The sequence below is a fragment of the Colletotrichum paranaense genome, assembly GCF_030867605.1.
Source record: "Colletotrichum paranaense strain IMI 384185 chromosome Unknown Scaffold_10.1, whole genome shotgun sequence".
NCBI classification, from domain to species: Eukaryota; Fungi; Ascomycota; class Sordariomycetes; order Glomerellales; family Glomerellaceae; genus Colletotrichum; species Colletotrichum paranaense.
The window spans coordinates 1,113,501-1,133,179 of record NW_026848968.1 but is presented as its reverse complement, the minus strand read 5'-3'; the positions used below and the strand labels follow the sequence as shown (position 1 = coordinate 1,133,179).

At 52.3% G+C, this 19,679-nt stretch overlaps 7 protein-coding genes across 7 annotated transcripts; 4 read left to right on the top strand and 3 right to left on the bottom strand.

The window, feature by feature from the left end:
* Positions 1-242: 242 nt before the first annotated feature.
* Positions 243-1,191, top strand: CPAR01_12061 (uncharacterized protein; the record flags this gene model as incomplete). The annotated part of the gene is made up of 2 exons (XM_060496319.1): positions 243-1,076; positions 1,144-1,191. The coding sequence occupies 2 exons, from the start codon at positions 243-245 to the stop codon at positions 1,189-1,191; spliced, it is 882 nt and encodes a 293-aa protein (XP_060345104.1).
* Positions 1,192-2,069: 878 nt separating this feature from the next.
* On the top strand, positions 2,070-4,105 carry CPAR01_12060 (uncharacterized protein; the record flags this gene model as incomplete). Its single annotated transcript, XM_060496318.1, has 6 exons — positions 2,070-2,787; positions 3,361-3,474; positions 3,530-3,605; positions 3,653-3,771; positions 3,829-3,905; positions 3,953-4,105. 6 exons carry the CDS (start codon positions 2,070-2,072, stop codon positions 4,103-4,105), a joined length of 1,257 nt encoding a protein of 418 aa, XP_060345103.1.
* A 672-nt stretch (positions 4,106-4,777) lies between these two features.
* Positions 4,778-5,203, bottom strand: CPAR01_12059 (uncharacterized protein; the record flags this gene model as incomplete). The annotated part of the gene is made up of 1 exon (XM_060496317.1): positions 4,778-5,203. One exon carries the CDS (start codon positions 5,201-5,203, stop codon positions 4,778-4,780), a length of 426 nt encoding a protein of 141 aa, XP_060345102.1.
* Positions 5,204-6,526: 1,323 nt separating this feature from the next.
* CPAR01_12058 (5'-nucleotidase domain-containing protein) lies at positions 6,527-8,299 on the top strand (the record flags this gene model as incomplete). Its single annotated transcript, XM_060496316.1, has 1 exon — positions 6,527-8,299. The coding sequence occupies one exon, from the start codon at positions 6,527-6,529 to the stop codon at positions 8,297-8,299; it is 1,773 nt and encodes a 590-aa protein (XP_060345101.1).
* A 615-nt stretch (positions 8,300-8,914) lies between these two features.
* CPAR01_12057 (uncharacterized protein) lies at positions 8,915-10,644 on the bottom strand (the record flags this gene model as incomplete). Its single annotated transcript, XM_060496315.1, has 3 exons — positions 8,915-9,468; positions 9,627-10,365; positions 10,480-10,644. 3 exons carry the CDS (start codon positions 10,642-10,644, stop codon positions 8,915-8,917), a joined length of 1,458 nt encoding a protein of 485 aa, XP_060345100.1.
* A 3,249-nt stretch (positions 10,645-13,893) lies between these two features.
* Positions 13,894-15,772, top strand: CPAR01_12056 (uncharacterized protein; the record flags this gene model as incomplete). The annotated part of the gene is made up of 4 exons (XM_060496314.1): positions 13,894-14,136; positions 14,259-14,516; positions 14,573-14,821; positions 14,879-15,772. The coding sequence occupies 4 exons, from the start codon at positions 13,894-13,896 to the stop codon at positions 15,770-15,772; spliced, it is 1,644 nt and encodes a 547-aa protein (XP_060345099.1).
* Positions 15,773-17,008: 1,236 nt separating this feature from the next.
* Positions 17,009-17,824, bottom strand: CPAR01_12055 (uncharacterized protein; the record flags this gene model as incomplete). The annotated part of the gene is made up of 1 exon (XM_060496313.1): positions 17,009-17,824. The coding sequence occupies one exon, from the start codon at positions 17,822-17,824 to the stop codon at positions 17,009-17,011; it is 816 nt and encodes a 271-aa protein (XP_060345098.1).
* Positions 17,825-19,679: the final 1,855 nt, after the last annotated feature.

Sequence of the window (19,679 nt, the reverse complement as noted above, 5' to 3'; positions counted from 1 at the left end):
CTGTATGGGTCATAACGATCGTATTATACAAATGATTGCTTTCATTCAGGGCAGGTGGTGTTCCTATGGCCTCGGCTGCCCGGCCCCACCGGGAGGGATGAGCAATCGGCTGAGGGGTTCAGCAACCTAAGCTCGACCTTAAGGGTAAGTACTTGAGATTGGGAGTCGCCAGTACTCTTCTTTCTTCTTGTATCGATATCGCATCACACCAACCTTCAATTTCGTTCTTTGGAGTTGCTAAGATGGTTCAAGTCTCACCCATCGGCCTCCTGCTTGGCCTAGTTGCGAGTCAGATCATCTCCGCTCAGGCGCAGTCTCTCCCAAAGCAACTCGCCGTAGTCCGTCGCCGCTCTGGTCTTACGCACAAAGAGTATCTGTACTACCATACACTAGTTCACGGGCAGAAGTCATGGAACGCACCTCGAGACGATTCCTTCCCCGCAGCCTACATCCAAAGCCATGTCTTTGACGGAGTCTTTGGTGCAAACAACAGCGTAGCGAACCAAGTTTACGTCGGCCGCGACGACATCGCCGAGCTATACAGTAGCTCCCCGACGTCCTTCTTGGGCCCACCCTCCACGAATTACACCGAGACGGTGATCGGTCCTGATGGAGCCAACTTCAACGACTTCCCAGTTGCCATGTCGATGATTGCGACGGAGACTTTCCTGACCAATATCACGGCGGGTGCCCCGAAACCTCCGGCGAAACCCGGCACCGAGCCTCCGGTCGCCTTCTTCTGGGCCATGGCTACGAAGAATGCTACATCGAACGAGACGTTTGCGAGGAATCTGGCGGATGCACTGATCAAACCGTTACCCGCCGGAACGATTTATAATGCCAGTATCCACGTCCCTATTCCGGGCGCCGATGTGAGGCCTTACTTTGGTGGAGCGGACATGCCGATCGTCAATACTGTCATCAAATTGTGGCTCAATGACAGCGGGTCAGCCATCACACACCTTCGGGCTTCGCAAACAAAATTGGATAGCGCGGCACTCAACCTGGATGAGAATCTATCGTACATGCTCTTTTCCAAAGAGGTAACGATTTGGAATACTAAAGCCGGTATCGAGGTAAGTCGTTGCGGGCTATCGATAGTCCGATAATCACCCCTCGGTCGCAAAGCTTACATCGAAACAGTTTGATATACCGCGCCTCGAGGCTGTTTTGAAGGCCGAGAACTATTGATCACGGAACTTGAAGGGTAACAGACAGGGGTGGAGCCTCAGCTATTAGGCTTCCAGTGAAGCCTTGTATTAACAAATACCCATTCAAATGGACTTTCACTCTGTCCAAAATTGATCTCCGGACAGGTGGTGAGCGGCCGCCGCGATGTCGCATTCTCAAGTGTGGCATGGGGGCCCACGATGGTTGATACCATTTTGACTGCTGGCGAAACCACCTGACCTTATGTTTCAAGAGTCTCTATCGTAACCTCTCAAACAACCCCGTTGCAAAACTTGAGTACCTAGTAGACAAAAGATCAATTCCTTCTCAAAGTCTTGCCAATCTTTTCCCCAACCAGGCTAGTCCCTTGCAGGCTGCAGTCATCATCATCACTGCCAAGACGGTAGGCGCCCAGAGGCCAGGGCGCAGTCTCAAGAAAACCCCACTGGAATTTACACCGCCCCTGTGAACAGTTCACAGCTACGGTCTCTCACACGTCATATGGTGTGGCGCAACTTGCAGTATGCCAAATTATTGGAAGTTTGCTGCTCGTTTTCGTTGCGAAATAGTGAACTCGCGAAGATCATACCATGTGAACTGTGGCGTTGGTATAGCTCGTAGGGCCAAGACGGGAATCCCAACCGTCCCTAACCACATATTTCAAGCTTGTAATTCCCTGACCACGAAGGACCCATCGCTGTTGAGGATCTCCATCTTGCATCGTCGGCGCATTATCTCCTAGCCTTTCTGCCAATTGTTCCAAGAGTAATAACAACAGCATAGTCAGCAACTATTCGACCTCTCGGCGACGCATAAGCCTCTAGTATCGGGAGGACTTTGCACTCGAAGCTATTTTCCTGCACTGAACTCATCTGCCTACGACACTACATTGCGAGAATATGTTCGGCGATAAAAGCGAGAAAGCCACTCCTCTATACTCAGGGGGTGATCCTGTAGCCGACGTTCCTCCTTCCTACTCTGAAGGAGTCCCGACTTCAAGTGATGGCCTCATCCCCGCCGGGACCCTCCTCCTCGCCGGAACAACCATTTTTAATACCGCCTCAGCGTCATCGCCGCCATTATACGAACTCACTTACCCCATCGGACACCTGCGGGAGTCCAATACATCAGTTTCGTTTTACCGCTACGAGAATAGTGTACGGGACTCTTCTGGAGCATCGGGTCCTCAGGTAGCATCACGAAAGAAGCACATCTTCGACCTAAAGCGAGACCCAACAGTCACTGAGCCCCCCTTCCCATACCACTTAAACTCGGTCTCTCGCGGAAACGTTGGACATGTTGGTATTAAAACACACCGACGCTTGGGTGGATCGGGTTACCGCGCCTGGAGGGCGACAAGGGCGAGAGAAGGGGCCGATCTTGAAGCCAAGGAGATGCTCTTCAACATCAAGACGCGGGGCAGCGGACGGCAAGAATGGCGCGATGGGAGCGACAAGACGGTTCTCGCGCATGAGACGAGCGAGGAGGGGATCCACAAGCTACAGATCGTCGTCCCATTGACCCAAGATATTAGAGATGGGTTGGTCGCGACGTGGTGTTTGCGACTTTGGTGGGAGATTGCCCTGTCCAAGGTCGAGCCTTTCAGCTGGAGCGAAGGTAAGCTATTTAATCAGACTCCATCTACTTAGTATGAAACATATGCTAACTTGAATTCTTCACGCTCAGTCAAGAATGTGTTGCAGTATAACTCGAAGAATCTCCCTTCCGGGGGGCGCTTGGGTCTTCTCCCTTAGTTCACTCTGAATCAAGTATCTTTCAACCTATGGGAAGCTCGAAAATCTTCACCTTGTCTACGATAAACTAATATCAACCTTTACATTGCCCACAAACGACGGGCATGGCTCTCCTCTCTATTTAATGCTGCGAGCCGTGCTTTCAATGACCGCCATTCCCATCCGTCCGTGCAATTCTGTGTGATCTTAAGGTAGCAAGATTTATCAAAGAGACGCAATGCGACTAGCCAGTGCATGTAGAGTATTATAGCTTGTAGCTTATGCCCTACGATGTAATTAGAATATAGAATCCGAATCGGAAGTGAACAAACGCACGATATAGTGTAGCAGTACTGGGTGTCGACTGGCAAAATGTATCCTCTTGGGTCCCGGGCACGTTCTCTAATAAAGGCGATGATGGTTCCCACGCCAAAGTCATAGACAAATCTGGCAGCAGTGTCACCCCATCTTCCTGCGGCTTTCACCTCAAATGCGACTTGGGTGCCCGAGAGCCAAGAGCCGAGCGACGTTATCGACAGTGACGCCCATGCCTGCCATCTCTGTGAACAAGGTAACTTGATCGTTGACCATGTTTACAAGTGCGCGAATGATGATACCTTGTGCAGTTGAGAGTGTGATGGTTCAACATATCAAACACCACAAGATGCGCTTCCAATTAGCTGTGGCAGCCATTGCGCGAATGTAGGGTATCCTTCATCTTGCATAGTAACATTACGGTTAACAAACAGCCCTGGCGCCGTGGCGGATTCCCACGACTACTGTGCTTGCCAGCAATGGTCCAACAGCCCCGTGGACCACGCCGCGACGGCGAAGGTTGCCGCGAAGCCTTGCTATGGCTACGTTTGGGGTAAGTGCTACAACATGAGTGTTGCTCGTTAGAATTTAATAGGCTAACTGAGTCAAGGTCCATCTGAGCATCCGACGAGTTCTAAAATAGATTGGTTCGCACACAGCCCTGGGCCTCGTAAGGATGAACAATACGTAAGCCGGACCTTAAGGAAGTGAATTCGGTTGAACCAAGCTAACAGCACCAGCTTCAAAATATGACTAAGAAGTGGAAGATCGATGGAGACGACTTCAACAGACGGTGCCGTGATGCGGGAGCGAAGGATAGCACGTGCTTCTCGTGCTCAAGCCTTCAGGTGAATGGCGATGGAAGAGTGCAGTGCTACAGCGGTTAGACGAGCATGAAGTGCGCAAGAGTAGGAAGAATTAGGGTCAGATATCGCTTTGAGACTCTACATAGTGTGTATTTGTTTTCGGTTTGATGTTTAGTCACTTGAGTAATGGAGTTATTATCTCACTCCTCTGTCGCATGTGGTTATGAATCTGAGCTACCCTGGTCTGTCATTAACACGTTGTCTGTTCACACCGTCCTTCTTGTCGCTAGAGCGGGCGGCTTCATGCGACATTTTCTAAAGCAGAATTGTGGATTGGGTTCGCTCTTAATCTTGAGTATCACCTCCAGATTTTCATCCATTAGATATGTTACTACCTTATTCACATGGAGTGTGGCCAAGTATTGCATCGGGCGATCCCGATAAGTCGGGACTTCCGCTGGCATCTCCGGACCTCCCCCACATTCCCGCCAGTTGCCCGCCCTCTTATCCTCTAGAGCTGTACGGAGTACCCATGTCATGAGATACCGCATATCAACGCGACATCAATTCGTACGAATACTGTGATACTTGTTCAATTCCGTATAGCATGCGCCGACTCACTACACACTTGATATCTACTTCCAAGCTCTCGCTGCGCCATACTGCTGCATCGACTAGGCACAGCAAAACCCCAGCTGTAGGGCCGCTCCTCGGCGACATCCGTCTGCTTCACAGCCATCATCCGTTCCTGTCTTAAAAGCATCCTATCGGAATATTGAGCGAGAGAGATAGGCTCGCGTGCTCTCTTGCCCTGAAAGGGTAGCTCATCCCCGGGGAAGAAGCAGCCACAATATCGAAGGCCTTCTTATCGCTGGGAATATTGGCTCTCTTCTGCGATTCCGAGTTCAGGAACCAAAAACCCACAATGTCGCGCAAGCTCGGAGCAGCAGCTGGCCCAGTCTCGTCCGCCGGGATCGCAGCTGAACACACGCACGCGAGTTCTCGACAGGCGGAGCGGAGGTCAGCGCAATAACATTGACCTTCCGTCTTCGGCCTAGGTGTCTCCCCAACGTTATCAGAGAAAGTTCCTAAGCGCGTCGTGGGATTGGACAGTGACTGGATTAACGTTATTTGTTGCTCCTCCGAACCCCACAGCCCAGCCCAGAAGTCCTTGTCCATCCCAAGCCGGCGGGGGTGAAGCGATGGTGGGAAAGATTTTGGGAATCGTCAAGTTTCTTTTCCAGGTAGTCACTCCACGCGACGAGACGCACGCTGCCTGAAGCTTGGATGGATGCAGAAGGACGGACGAACTGTCAGACAGTCAGAGTCAAGGGAGACGGGGGCCAAGCCGGCCTGGCACAACATGATGGTGAGTTTGCCGTGGGTACAATTGCCACCCTAGACCTGGATCAAGGTCACGTCGTGTTACCGAGGGACTGTCTCGCTCTGCAGGCACTCTGGAGTGCATCAAGTGGTCTCCATGATGAGCGTCTAGTTGCTCCGCAGATGTTCATCAGGGTGTTCTTTTCACACCGAGCCAGTTGAGGCTCCTCGCCATGCGATACCCATGCAAGCAAGTGATGACACGGGACCGGATAGAGAAGCAAAGCTCGATGAACTCTGCCCGCCACACCACTTGCCAACACAGGTTCGGCTGCATCCGTCCACAGGTCAGACAAGCCCTTTCTCAGTCACCCTTTGTGGAAAGCCCAACAAGCTGAAGAGAGACCGTGATGCGTAACTGACCGTACATTGGCCGCGAGTCGCATGGCATCGTCCGGAGGAACACTACACGACCTACCAGTTCATGAACCCCGGTTCAGGTCCCCCAGACTCGTCCCTCCTTGACAGAAGTCAAAGGGCCTCCGCCGGGCCAACGCGTGCTCCAGAAGAGGCAAAGGGACCGCTGATAAGCCAATCATCCAAATCACCACCGCAACGTGTATCTCACCCCTCATCTGTCCGCGTCTCTTGGCAAATGCTACTTCATCACCGAAGAAGCTGTCTTTCCCGGCATAAACCACTTTGCCAATGTCTTGGCATGCGGCCAGAAGAACCTACAACGGGGGTTCTTTGGTGTCTTGTCGTGTCTATCCAGCCACTCAGCGTTCAGAGAGAGATGCTTTCCGAGATGCAGACCCCCCGTTCGAAGCTGTCGCGCTGCGTTGCCTGTGCCACCGCCGTCACAATTGAACGCATGTGGTTCTTGTTTGTTCCACTCTCCAATTGCTGCCCGCAAGCTCTGGGCAGAAGCAAAAATTTGTATATATTCGCGCGGGTAGCTCCAGGAACCCGGAAAGAGGAGAATTGCGATCGTCAGTAGAAGAAAGTTTTCCTCCTCTTCCCCTCCAAGAACTCTGCGTGGCGCATACTCAACCGTGGCATCGTGAAGGCTTAATTGACTTCTCGCGCAACCTTGACATCAGATCGGGCTTGTTTGCGGCCTCTTGAGCTCTCTCTTTTGCCTCCCACCTTCCGAAACTCGCAATCCCCTCACTCACAATGCGCCAGTCTCTCCCGACGCTGGCTCTGGCCTTGGCCGGCGCCGCTTTTGCAGTTCCCGAGAAGGAAGACGGTGACCACCTTTACTCGTCTCGCCTCTCCAAGCGTGGCATCGACGCCGAGGGCAACTACAACATCTCCTTCTTCCATGTTAACGATGTGCACGCCCATCTCGACGAGTTCTCCTCCTCGGGCACCGACTGCACCCGTCCCGAGCGCGGCTGCTACGGAGGCTACGCGCGCATCAAGCACACCGTCGACGAGCTGCGCCCTCAGTACAACGACTCTTTGTGGCTCAACGTTGGCGATGAGTTCCAGGGCACGCTCTTCTACTCTTTCTACAAGGGCGAGAAGATTGCGGAGACCATCAATCAGCTCGGCTTCGATGCCATGACCCTCGGCAACCATGAGTTCGACGGCGGCGATGACCAGCTCGGTGACTTCTTGCTGAACCTCACGTTCCCCATTATCTCGGCCAACATTGTCTCCGACAACGAGAAGCTTAACAAGACCATCAAGCCTTACCACATCTTCGAGGACCAAGGCCTAGCCGTCATCGGTGTCACCACCACCACCACTCCGGGCATCTCCTCCCCCGGCGAGGGCACAAAGTTCCTCGATGTCGTGAGCACTGTGCAGTCCACTATCGACCACATCAAGTCCACCACCAACATCACCCGTATCGCCGCCATCACTCACATCGGTTACGAGGAGGACCAGAAGCTCGCCGAGCAGACCACCGGCCTCTACCTCATCATGGGCGGCCACTCTCACACCCTCCTCGGCTCGATGGAGGACGCAGAGGGCCCCTACCCGACTGTGAAGCAGAACAAGGACGGCGACGACGTCTTCATCGTCACCGCATACCGCTGGGGCGAGTATGTCGGCTACATCGACGTCACCTACGATGCCGAGGGCAAGATCCTCGCCTACCACGGCGGCCCTATCCACCTCACCAACACCACCGAGCAGGACGCCGCCCTGCAGGCCCAGATCGAGTCGTGGCGCGGACCCTTCGAGGCCTTTGCTGCCGAAGTCGTCGGCGTCTCCAACGTCGAGCTCGACCAGTCCCTCTGCCAGAAGCAGGAGTGCATTCTCGGCAACGTCATGACCGACGCCATGTACGAGTACCGCCTCAACTCCTCCGCCGACAGCCCGCCCGACTTTGCGCTCATCAACGCCGGCGGCATCCGCGCCACCATTGACGAGGGCAACATTACCCGCGGCGAGGTGCTCACCTCCTTCCCCTTTGGCAACTCCATTGTCGAGATTACCTACAAGGGCTCCGACCTGCGCAAGATCCTCGAGGGTGCAGTGACAAAGGTCAACCAGTTCAACCAGGAGGCCATCACCTCCTTCTTCCAGGTCTCTAAGAACATCATCATCGAATACAACCCGGCCGGCAACAACGGCTCCAAGCTCGTCTCTGTCGAGGTCGGCGGCGAGGCCCTTGATGACGCCAAGGACTACAAGGTCGTCACGCTCGACTTCTTGGCCGGTGGCGGTGACAACATCTTTGTCGCTACCACTGACTTCGTGACCCTTGATACCCAGGACGAGGTCCTCGTTCAGTATGTTGAGGCCAAGAGCCCCGTCGAGGCCAAGATCGAGGGCCGTATTGTCGCAACCAACGGCACCGCGTCCACTCCTTCCGGCACTGCCACCGGTACCGGTGCCACTCCGACTTCTACCTCTGGCTCTAGCGGCGCTAGCCTGGTTTCCGTCAGCATTGGCGCCGTGGGTCTCTCCCTGTTGGCTCTGCTGGCGATGTAAAGCTGGGATTCGACAAATGCGTAATGTTGTAATGATGCGGATGATGTACATGTATGAGTAAAAATAATTAAAAGCTCTCCGCCTATTAATCTTTGCCATGCATTCATGATTGTGTGAATCTTGCTACACTGTTGCCAAGGGCAAGCTCCTCCAATCATAAGACTGGGTTCTTTTGTCTAATCTCTTATGAGGTACTATGAGGGATGAGATATCTTCCAGACCGTGTGTCCTCGACATGTACATGTATTGATGTATCTTGAGTTACAGTCATAATCTCCATTGTCTTATCAAGTTGTCACAGTGGCAGGTAGGTATTACGGAGTGACAGTCGGGTTCGTAGGTAGGCAAGGCTACTTGGGTACAAAGTTCAGTCCAGCCCGGCTGTTAGATCCCGACTCTTAGTACGTCACTTTCTACCTCATCAAGGGCCGATGGGCCGGTAGACGACGAAACGATCTCTCAGCTCTAAATGTCATTTCAAACTGTCGTCCAGTTTGGCGGATCTTGATGCTAACGACACACATACGTAGCCTGGAGTAATATTACAAAGTTGACATCTCAAAACAGTGGTCCCGTCTCACGATCGCAAGTGACTCGACTCCACAGATGCTACAGCTAGTCCTCTTCCATGATATAGTCCTGTCTGTGATGGTGTACGTGTCGAACGATGACCGCATCCTTTGAATGAGCCTTTCTCCCTGCTTGCCTAAACAAGTCGAGCAATTCTTCATTCGGCTGCCACTGATCCATATTCAAAAGCCATCTTGGGCTGTCCGGACAGGAGTCCTTTGTCCCTTCACGCTTCTGATTCTCAGTTTTGATTCCGAGTAGCAAACGAGCCTTCTCTAAGTCGCCGGCCTGGCGTGCCCTATACTCCGGTATCCAGTCCTTAGAATAGCATTTGCACCACGGGAACTTTTCGTCGCCCACATCTGGCATCACCCCAGGAGCGAGATAATCAACGTGGGAGCGATGAAACCATTCGGAGCCCTGGTTTCTATCGTACTTAGCCAAGATGACTCTGAACCGGAGTTCCTTGAGGGAGATCATCTGGCCCGCTGCCTTGGCAATGGATGTGAGCATTGGCACCATGACCTTCTCGTTGACGGTCCAGGCGGCTACTTTGTCGTCGCCGCTGACGCTATACTGCCTGTCTGGGGGGTTATCCTCTAAATAGGAACGTTCGATGTTTCTGCGTCTGACGAGTTCCGAAACACCAGCTTTCTACACCGGCTCCTCAGCATTTCCTTCTCGGATTACGCCTGGCACTATTCTGCCGGTGCTACTCAGAAACTCGACAATGCGCGTGTTATAGTGCTTCAGGTACCCTCTCCGCTGGGCGAAACCATGTCGCAATCAACCTTGAGCTTGGTCATGTTCTGCCAATACGGGACTGCATCGCCCAGACTAGGGGGTGGCGACCAGAAAAAAGAAGAGCTGAGATGGCCCCCGTACTCAAATTCTGAAAAGCCGTCAATTGCTCGGCGCAGGCCTACGAAGAGAGGATCGCTCTCCCTGTCTTTGGTCATCTGCGGTAGCTGCTGGAAGGGACTGTATTCGTTGGGTAGGATGATAAGCTTTCCGTGCCTCGCCGATGTCGGGAACTGATATGATGGCAGGGTGTTGATCAAAGACTTTCGCATTTCTCGTCGAAGTTCCATGAAGAAGGGAAACTCCGAAGCATCGAGGTCGAAAGATTCCAAGTTAGGAAACTTTTGCATAAGTAGGAAGTCGCCCTCGACATTCCGTCTCAGAGACGAGAGCTGGTAGAAGAACGAGAACTTCAAGCTACGGACGCATAGCACGATCGGAAGGAGTTGAGGATTCACCACATTGAAATGGTGAAGCTCGGTGATTTTCGATTTTCTGTCGTGTTTATCATTGAGACCGATGGACAATGATACTCGCGTGTCGTCTGGCCATTCGGACAGCATTAGCATCAACTCTCTCAGGATCTCCGTGTGGGCAATGTCGCAGTGTGCCATGTTCTCGACGATATCCGAGGGCCCTGAGCTGTGCCGGTATTCGGGTGTCACAATGTTCACATGCAGCTCGCGTAGTGAAGTCTGGCGGTTGCAGCACCGTTTGAAGGCATCTCAGACGAATTTGAAGTCGTCACTTGTGATTACAAGTGAGCGAAGAATTGCCCGTTCGATGCCCAGCTAAAATGTGCGGCAGACGGCCGCAAGATCAAGTCGAAGACGCGGTGTCTCAGGGTCGAATGCTTCCGAGTCAACATCCATCCAGTTTTCGAGCTCCAGGAGTTCTTCATTATAGTTGTCGCTCTCTCGCGCAGGTATGCGACCGAGGATGTTATCCAATATTTCTTGGGGCAGAGAGTCCATTTCGTGGGCGCCCTTGCTATCCGGTTGGATCTGGGCTCAACTGTTGCCTTCAACGTTGTGAGGTAGCGTAGTGGTGTTGGTATCCGTACCCACAGGCTGACCGGTTCGATTCGTGGATTCGAAGGGTGACGGAAGATCAACTGAACAGATATCGAGATTTCTGCGGGATTGAAAAAGGGGTAATTTATTGGTACGCAGTTGGAGATTGATGAAGTGATCGTCCCTGGCCCCTACAGCTACCCTGACTCGAGGTCGACTCGACAAGTTGATAAACAGGCTTTAATGATCCAACACGTCTACAGACTTGGTGATCAATACCTATAAATGCCCACTGTCTGGCATGCTCTGGTGTCTTTCGGAACGCGCAGTGTCATGCTACTCAAGTCTCCAATCTCTCGGTTGCTCGAACGTGAAATCTTGAGATGCAACGGATAGTCACGCAAACTCTTGGCGGGAGGTAGTGCAGCCGGAGCGGAAAAACCAGCTCCTAGAGGATTACCAACCATATCCTAGATCGTTCGAAATAGAATCTCGGGACCTAGATTTCCAGGATCCGAACACTACCATTCCGCTGTTGTTCAATTCCTCGTAACAGAAATTGCCTCAACCTAAAGAGCCAACTGCGCCGATGTGTCTACATCATCTTGGATTTGGGCTTCTAGGCCGATTCGCTCGCCAAAGCTCTTGAGTTAGGTGTTGCAACGCTGTGGGCGGATGGCCAGCGCGCTGTGGCGTGGTCTGAACTCTTCACCAAGTTGCTCATTATGTGCTTCGAGATTTCTTCGGCTGGTAGATGGCGTCAGTGATAGACTTTCTCAAACTAAACAATGACTAGTGCGTGTTATTTTGCCGAAAATCCTTCCATATCCGCCCTTCGTCAATGTCGAATGAGGCAGAGCTGAAGATAGGCATGAAACGCACGTAGTGGTGTAGTAGTGCATGGAACTTGGTTACGATCGTATTCTTCTCCAAAACTATGAGCAGTTTGAGCAATTACCATGCGGAATCCAGGTTGGATAAAATAAGTCATTGAATCCTTTCCGTAAGGAAACGCCGTGTATGTTTAAAAGCCGAGAGAATAAAACAACCCGAACGGTTAAACACTTTGGCGAAAGCGTCTGAACTGCACTGCAGATGAACCTTGGCAGATGCAACCAATCAGTGGCCGCGTCGGTAGCCGGGAAGCGATTTCATTGATTCGGAAGACCGAAATCAGCCGCTGACGCTGGCGGCTGTCAAAGGATCAACGCCAAGCCGGTTGGCTTGCTGCTGGGCAGTGGCGATAGACGACGCCCTCGGAGCTCGCTGCCGAGAGCGAGGGATACCCGTGTCGTTTTTGCAGCCGCACGCGTACCGAGGGACCACGACCACGGCCGGGGCACCCAGCTAGCAAAGTGTCAAAAGAGTGACGGGGCCATGAACGGCGTGCAAGATTACCGACTGTCCGGCTCACCGAGCGGCTGGCTTGATCACGGTTATATCTTGATCGTGGTTCGAAACCTAGCGGTTGAGACTTCGCTGTTGCGGGGTATGGGGCTGTGGTTGAGGTTGTGGGGAGAGAGTTGTGAATACCATCAACGGGCCAACGGCGACTACGTCTGATTCGCACGCATAGGGTTAGGCACACCGTTTTCTGGAGGCTCCCAGAGATTGTGAGTAGCGGTGGGCCGACTAGCAAAAGTTCGGCTAAAGATTTAAATCACCAAGTCACATGCTATGAGGTGAGTCGAAAGTTCTCTGGGGTGAATGGTGGGTATGGGCTACCCTCGTGATACTGATGCCATTCAAAGAATCAAGGTTTGACGCCCCGCGGCACCCGTGGGGAATTGATAGTCGTCATTTCTTCCATTTGTCCATCATATTCTGGAGTCTGGAGTTCAGCGGGCCTCTCTGGGGGAGAAGAGCGAACCCAAGCTTAAAGCAGTCTACTCGTCCGGTCTCCAGTGTTCTCAACTTGACATGCCAATCGACATGGCATGTCCAGGAGGGGGCGATTAGTTTTCGTCTGATTCCTCGAGAACATCACTGGCTGAACCCTGGCCAAAAGCAATTCTTTGTCTCCACACTGCTCCTTGAATACGGGCCGACCAGAACGAACTTTTTCTAAGCCCAGGTTAGGAAAGACGCCCAACCACGTCGACAAACGTCATAGGCTAAGTTGAGTGGGAATCAAACGGGGTTAAGCGGGTGAGTACGGAGTAGGAATATTCGTACCCGCGCCAAAGTTTCCTGGGGAAATCGGGGCCGCTTTCTGCAACGACCTTTGGCTATAGTAAAATGCTACTCTCTCTACACGATCGGATACCGGATGGAAGGATGAAATGTCATTGTCAGGCCACGCGAATCTACCGGTGCAGATATGCAAACGCTGTCTGCTGAAGCGAGCGCATCGGCGCATGAAACGGCATCGGGCCTTTGACTAGTGCCCGAAGCCATCCGAAGCCCGTCTGAAATGCAACCAGTTGCAATTTGTACAATGCGGCTTCAAGTTGCCTCAAGCAAGGGGGAGAGCCAGGATAACACAGCTAGGCAAGGTTTGGTTTAGTCTTGGACCAGGACACAACTGGGTCTCTCCAACTTTTCTCCAAACTTCTCCTCTCCATCCATTTTCCTCCTCCTCTTCATCCACATCATCTTGCTCATCCACTTCATCCACCTCCTAGGCTCTTCCAGTCCAACACCATGCCCATACTGTCCAACAACTCCGTCACCTCGGCTGGCCTTTGGAGAACTGGACCTCGAGACTCCCCGCTCCCCGCACGATCCCCCCGCACGAAGAGTCACTAGAGTTCTCCCACCTATCACCAGTCTTCTTGTCCCCCAGACACCCCAGACGCCCTCAGGGACATGGTCAGGAAACGATGCTTACTCCAAAGCTCCGCAGAGCCCCGTCCTACCCGTATTCTTACGCGCACCAATGACAGCATGAAATTTCGCATTTTCTAGTCTCTCGTCAAGCCCATCTCGTCAGAGCAGGAAGCCTTTGAAGGCCGCTCCCGTCCCCGGCGTTGGGGGCAGGTGGATGGTATAAGACCGGATGCTCCCGAGTCCCCCTTTCCTAGAAAGAAATCTTGGCCACCAGGGCGACTCCAAATTTCTCTTGGCTCTTTTGCTTGTTGTTTCTTGGCCGTTGCTTGTTCTCTCTTGGCTTTTGCTAGTTGCAATTTGCTGTTGGCCAAAAATCCTCCGATTTTGCAGCCACCACCGACCACGACCACCCTCGGAACTCTCACACAAATTCAGCCCAAGATGTCGACAGGCCTCGCCCAGGACGGGCACGACGCCTCCAGCAGGGATGACAACGTCTTTGTCGACGAAAAGGTCGGCGATGCCCACCACATTGACGCGGCAGGCAACAAGACGCTGGCCGACGCGGACCTCATGAACGATGCCTTTGACGGCGAGAACGAAGAGCACAACCAGGGCCTGTGGCAGGCCGTCAAGACGCACCCCAAGGCTTGTTTCTGGGCCTTTATCATGTGCTTCACCATTGTAAGTTTCTCTCCATTATTCGTGTTTGGGTATCGACCCCTGCGTATGTTGGCGGCTTTACGGACCGCCATTCCGTCTTTAAGCTCGCGAGTCAGTTACTAATTGGGGTACTTGTCCAATAGGTCATGGAATCTTTCGACATGTTCTTGAACGGCAACTTTGTTGCCCAGAAGGCCTTCCAGGATAGATACGGTGTTGAAGTTGCTGGCGGGGGCAAGGCCATCGAGACAAAGTGGCAGTCCGCCCTCTTCCAGGCCGGCCAGTGCGGTGCCTTTGTCGGTGTCTTCCTCGCCGGCCCCGTTGTCAACAAGCTCGGGTATCGCCTGGCCACCATGGTTGCCTTGATCATGATGAACGCCACCATTTTCATCTCCTTCTTTGTAGGCAATCCCGATCGCAGTGTTGCGCATCAGAATATGTACTGACCCTAATTTAGGCCAACTCGCTTGAAGTCCTCACCATCGGACAGGCATTCGAGGGTGTTCCCTGGGGTTTCTTCATCGCCATCGGCCCCGCTTACGCCTCTGAGATTGTCCCCCTCGCCCTGCGTGGTGCCTGCACGGCCACTCTGCAGATGTCTTGGTCCATCGGTTCCATCATCGTCGCCGGCGCAACTCTTGGCTTCAACAGCCGTACCGACGAGTGGGCGTGGCGCGCGCCCCTTGCTCTCCAGTGGATCTTCCCCGTGAGTTTACTCATCACCCGTGTACTTCGCATGACCATAGACTGACCCGGTCTCCAGCTTCCCCTCATGGTAATCCTCTGGTTTGCTCCTGAGTCCCCTTGGTGGCTCATCCGCCGCGGCCGTAAGGAGGAAGCCCTCCGCTCTGTCCAGCGTCTCGGCCCCACCCACGGCACCGCCGGCCAAGCTCAGCGCAAGCTCGCCATGATCGAGCGTACCGTCCAGATCGAGGCCAACATCGGTGGAACCCCGACTCTCCTCGACCTCTTCAAGGGCGTCGATCTCCGCCGTACAACAATTACCTGCCTGATGTACGCCTCGCAGAACTTCGCCGGTAACCTCATCGCCAACCAGGCTACCTTCTTCTTCGAGCAAGCCGGCATGGCCCACGACATGGCCTTCAACCTCAATCTCATCAACTCTTGCCTCCAGTTCGTCGCTAACGCCCTCTCCTGGCCCTTGACCGCCTGGTTCGGCCGCCGCACGATCTATCTCTGGGGCACGGCCGTCAACATCACCTTCCTCATGCTCCTGGGTGTCTGCGCCTCGATCCCCCAGAACAGCGCCACCAACTACGCCCAAGCCGTGCTGGGAATATTGATCTCCTTCGTCTTCGCGGGTACCCTCGGCCCCATCTCCTACACCATCATCGCCGAGACCTCTGCCGTCCGCCTCCGTGCCCTCAGCACCGCCGTTGGTCGCGCCGCGTACTACGTCGCCGAGATCCCCATGATCTACCTCGCGTCGCAGCTCCTCAACCCCACGGGATGGAACGTTGCTGGAAAGTGCGGTTTCGTTTGGGGCGGTACCGCTTGTGTCTGCTGGATCATGGCCTTCTTCTTCTTGCCTGAGCTTAAGCACCGCTCGTACCGTGAGGCCGATATTCTCTTCAACCGCAAGATCCCTGCGCGCCAGTTCAAGTCTACTGTTATCAAGGTTACGGATAACGAGTAAAAGATTTGCTTGGTTGAACAAGAGGTGTAGATTCCACATCTAGGGCCTTCAGTTCGGGAAGAGAAATAGATGACCCGGACTGCTCCATGGAGGCATCTAGCTCCCGGGCTGCAAGCTCCTCGGTCATCTTCTGGGGACCATCTATCCCAGTACGATAGCATGATAGAATATCTTTCCGCGTAGATAGCGTTTAATGATACGCAACGACTAATGTTCAATATTGAATGGTGATTCCTGGCGGTGAAAATGATGATGTGTTTACTACTACAAATACAATAGGCACTCGCTGATTGAGGATCTGTGATTGAGGTCTTTCGTGTTTTGCCTCAGTTGCTTTCCTGTTTTGAAATCTGAGCGTTATAACCATGCCTTATGTCAAGGGAAAAGACCCCACGATCTGCTACCGCTAGAGTGGCTTCTCCGTAGCTTTGATCCTCTGAATCTTATGTGTGCCGTCTGCAGATGACGCTGAGGTAAAGCAAGGTCCAAAGATGAGCGAGGTTCAGATTTGGATGAAGAGGGAAAGATCGGGTGAGATGAGGGGAGCGAGGCCTGACATAACAGAAGAGGAGGAATTATGAGGAGGTTCACGTTCAAGCGGGACTTTCTCGGGGGGAACAGGAGGCGAGAAAAACATCCAGCACCGGGGGGGGGGGGGGTTAACAAGGATGGCGCGGAGGAATTTTCGAGACAACAAAACACAGGTGAGTTCTTTCTTCGAACATGTTCATCAACCTTGCATTCTTTTGTTTTACCTTAGCTCGAAAGTGGTAGAATCCAGGTACTTTCAGTCTGGGCACGGTATCTGGCGCAGTTGCATTCTATCCGGGAAGCCATCACGAGTCTTCGATACCACAATCACCGCCACCACACCACTGATTCAAGATCACAATATCAACTCTTATCTGTCGAGTCTTTCTTGGAATTGCAAACTTCGCTCTATATTAAAGTTCAAGTACGCTGCTACCAGCCCTTATCATTTTCCAGTTGCCCTTTTCTGCTCTCACATTCCAACATGTAATACCCCCAGTATCGAGTTCCCGCATGGAGGTGAGTAGTATCGTCGGGCAGTAATCAGTGGGCAGCATAACGTGTAGCATTGCGACATGGGGGAGATAAGATCCTCCCTGATCTGGCTCCCTTTCAACTACCGTAGTTCTCCATTCCGTGGAGGTCCATCTTATGCGCCAACAATGCCGGAGAACCTGCATCAGCTTTCGGATCGGACTTGACCCATCATACTTGCGGATCTTGTATCCAAACTCTCATCTTCTTCATGGCGAAATCATCGTGTGACTTCTCTGAAGTGAAGAATACCTCCTCGTACCATCCATCGGTGCCCAAGGACTGGAGATTTTGCCCGTACGGAGCACAAGACCCAAAATCAATAAGGACAGGCATGCCATCCTTTCCCATCATGATGTTGTCCGGATTGATGTCGTTATGTGCCAGGCCCAACGAGTGTACATATGACACTGCTGACTCCAGGCCGTCCAGAAACTTTTCCTTGTCGAGGTCTTTAAAACCTGGCTGCCGGGCAAACTGGGTGAGCGTGCAGTCGTACGACTTGAGAACGAGAGACGTGATGCGATCGCGTGCGGTTCGGCAGTCATAGTACTTGATGATATACGAATGTGGATTCTTGGAGACCTTTTCCATGATCAAGGTCTCATCAAGGACGGATTTCCACACATAGGGTGTTCCCTTCATCGACTCATAGCAGTTGAGGCCGGGCCGTTTTATGAACACTGGGTCATCGATGTTGTCTGGTGCGATGGTGAGCTTGGCGCCAGTTGGAATTTCGGGATAGATCTCTTCGTCGGGTACGAGCTCCAGTGCCTCTTGGTATTCTTCAAGAGGTATCTCCCGCTTGTTCTTGGAGCTTTGACCAAACCATAGTTCCGCTTCGTCCGTTATGTGGTAGAAGGTGACGTATTTTGGCGCATTCGCATCTTTGTCCCAGGCTTCGATAAGAGTGAGGTCTTGAAGTGATTTTATCGTAGGCTTCGTAGGCCCCAGCTGGCTGCTCTCGGTGGGACTCGGTGATGGCATCTTCGAAAAGGCTAAGCGCTCAACAGGTTGGTGCAGAGGAGAAAGTCAGATATTGCAGACTGACGGTTGGAAGTAGGCAGTTGAGCCTTGCATGTAGCCAACAGAGCAACGTGTCATTGTCACAGTATGAATAAGTGTCGTACTGGCCACGCACTGAAGCATCTTAATTCATGCCGCTAACAAAGATTCAGCGTTGGCGCCACGCTGTCTTCCGACCTGACGGCGATGACCCAATCATCCACAACAGAGCTTCCTGCACGTACTGCAGACAACCCAGATCAGACGGCTACCAACGCTACTCGAGCTTTGTTCGAGTTATATTCAGTCTCACAGTGATTAGCGACGAGTTGCAATAGGCAGCAGCGGAATCCGATCAGATCGCAACCCTGGTTCTGGGAAAATGAAGTCCCTGGACATGGACAACTCGTACCTGTATGCCGACGACGATAAGGCTGGAATTGAGACGGTGCAAAAAGTGTTTTCTTCTGCCGTACCTAGTATGGCCACGATAAGTCGAGTCATCAAAACACTGTTGGCCCCCAACGTAAGATGCTTATGTCTCTGTTTTTTGTGATTTTTCATATGGTAGTTACTAGTGGCAGGTAGAAACAGATGATTTACGACGGCTCATCGGCTTCTTTGAACGATCAGTAGGTGGGATCAACGTCACACAGCCCATCCCAATCTCCTACATGAGCCATGAACCAACATCGGTCTCGTAATCGCGAGACGTTATCATTGCAGCCAGATGAGTATCAATAGATCACTATCCACATCACTGACAAGTCTATGACTCTCTTATCGGTTTGTTGGTTTACCTATACCGTTCTAGAGGTCTCAATGTCAGAATTCTACCTCGCATTCTCTCTTCGGCACCTCTCTCTCTAAGTAAAGCACATATTGTGATGCAATCTACGCATCGGTAACCATCAATATAGGTCCATCCCTTGCTATTGACACCCGGCAGGTTCTTTCTCTCGCAGGAATGTTAGTCAAAATTTAGTTCTAGCTCGCGGGATTCGCTCTTTGCCATGGTAATGAATCGGTATCGGGATGGCTAGGAGGTTTTTATAATTGATCTTCAAAGTTGCTAAAAGTTGGATAGCTGTATTTAATTGAATTCGGCTCAATTCTCCTTGGCAAGAATGTCTGACTCCAACGTGATTTGAGTATCCCTAGTGATTCTTCGTCACTGCCTAGTACCTCCGGGCTTCGACTAGACTGATATGGCGTTCGAGATGTCCGCAAATAGAGTGTGTTGTCACAACCAACTAGATCTTTATCATAGAGGACACTTCATCTAGCTCTTTTGAGCCCACTCAGAAGAAAGAAGCCCACCTGAATGAGGCGTGTGATATGCCTACGACAAGGTGTATGTCCATGAGGAAGGACGGTGTGGCCTTGTTCCCAGAAGACGTGATATGAGACGGACAAAGGGTGTGGACGAGAGAGAGATATGTGTGGTAAAATGTCGCTTGATTGTGCATACGAGCAAGGATCGTGTTTCTTTATAATGGTGTGTTGAAGGCTTGAAGGAAGCGGGTGTTCACATACGGGGTTCGGCATGAAGACACGGTGTGTAAATACCTGTTGAGGTCAAATGCTAGGCCTTTCTCTGACAAAGACTTGGGAATCTTGCCAGCACATAGTCCTTGAAGCAGTAGCTGTGAAGTAAGAAATTCCAATTTCCAGCAAAAGCATTACGAAAAGGCTGGGTAACACATGATCGCTACTTACTCATCTTCACTAGGGACCAGTCAGAAGGGCAAGAGGCACAGGTTCCAAGCCCGCTTTGTCGACTGTTTGACAGTTTCAGGAGACTGATATCAGCCGCTGAGAGTTCTTGCATGTGCAG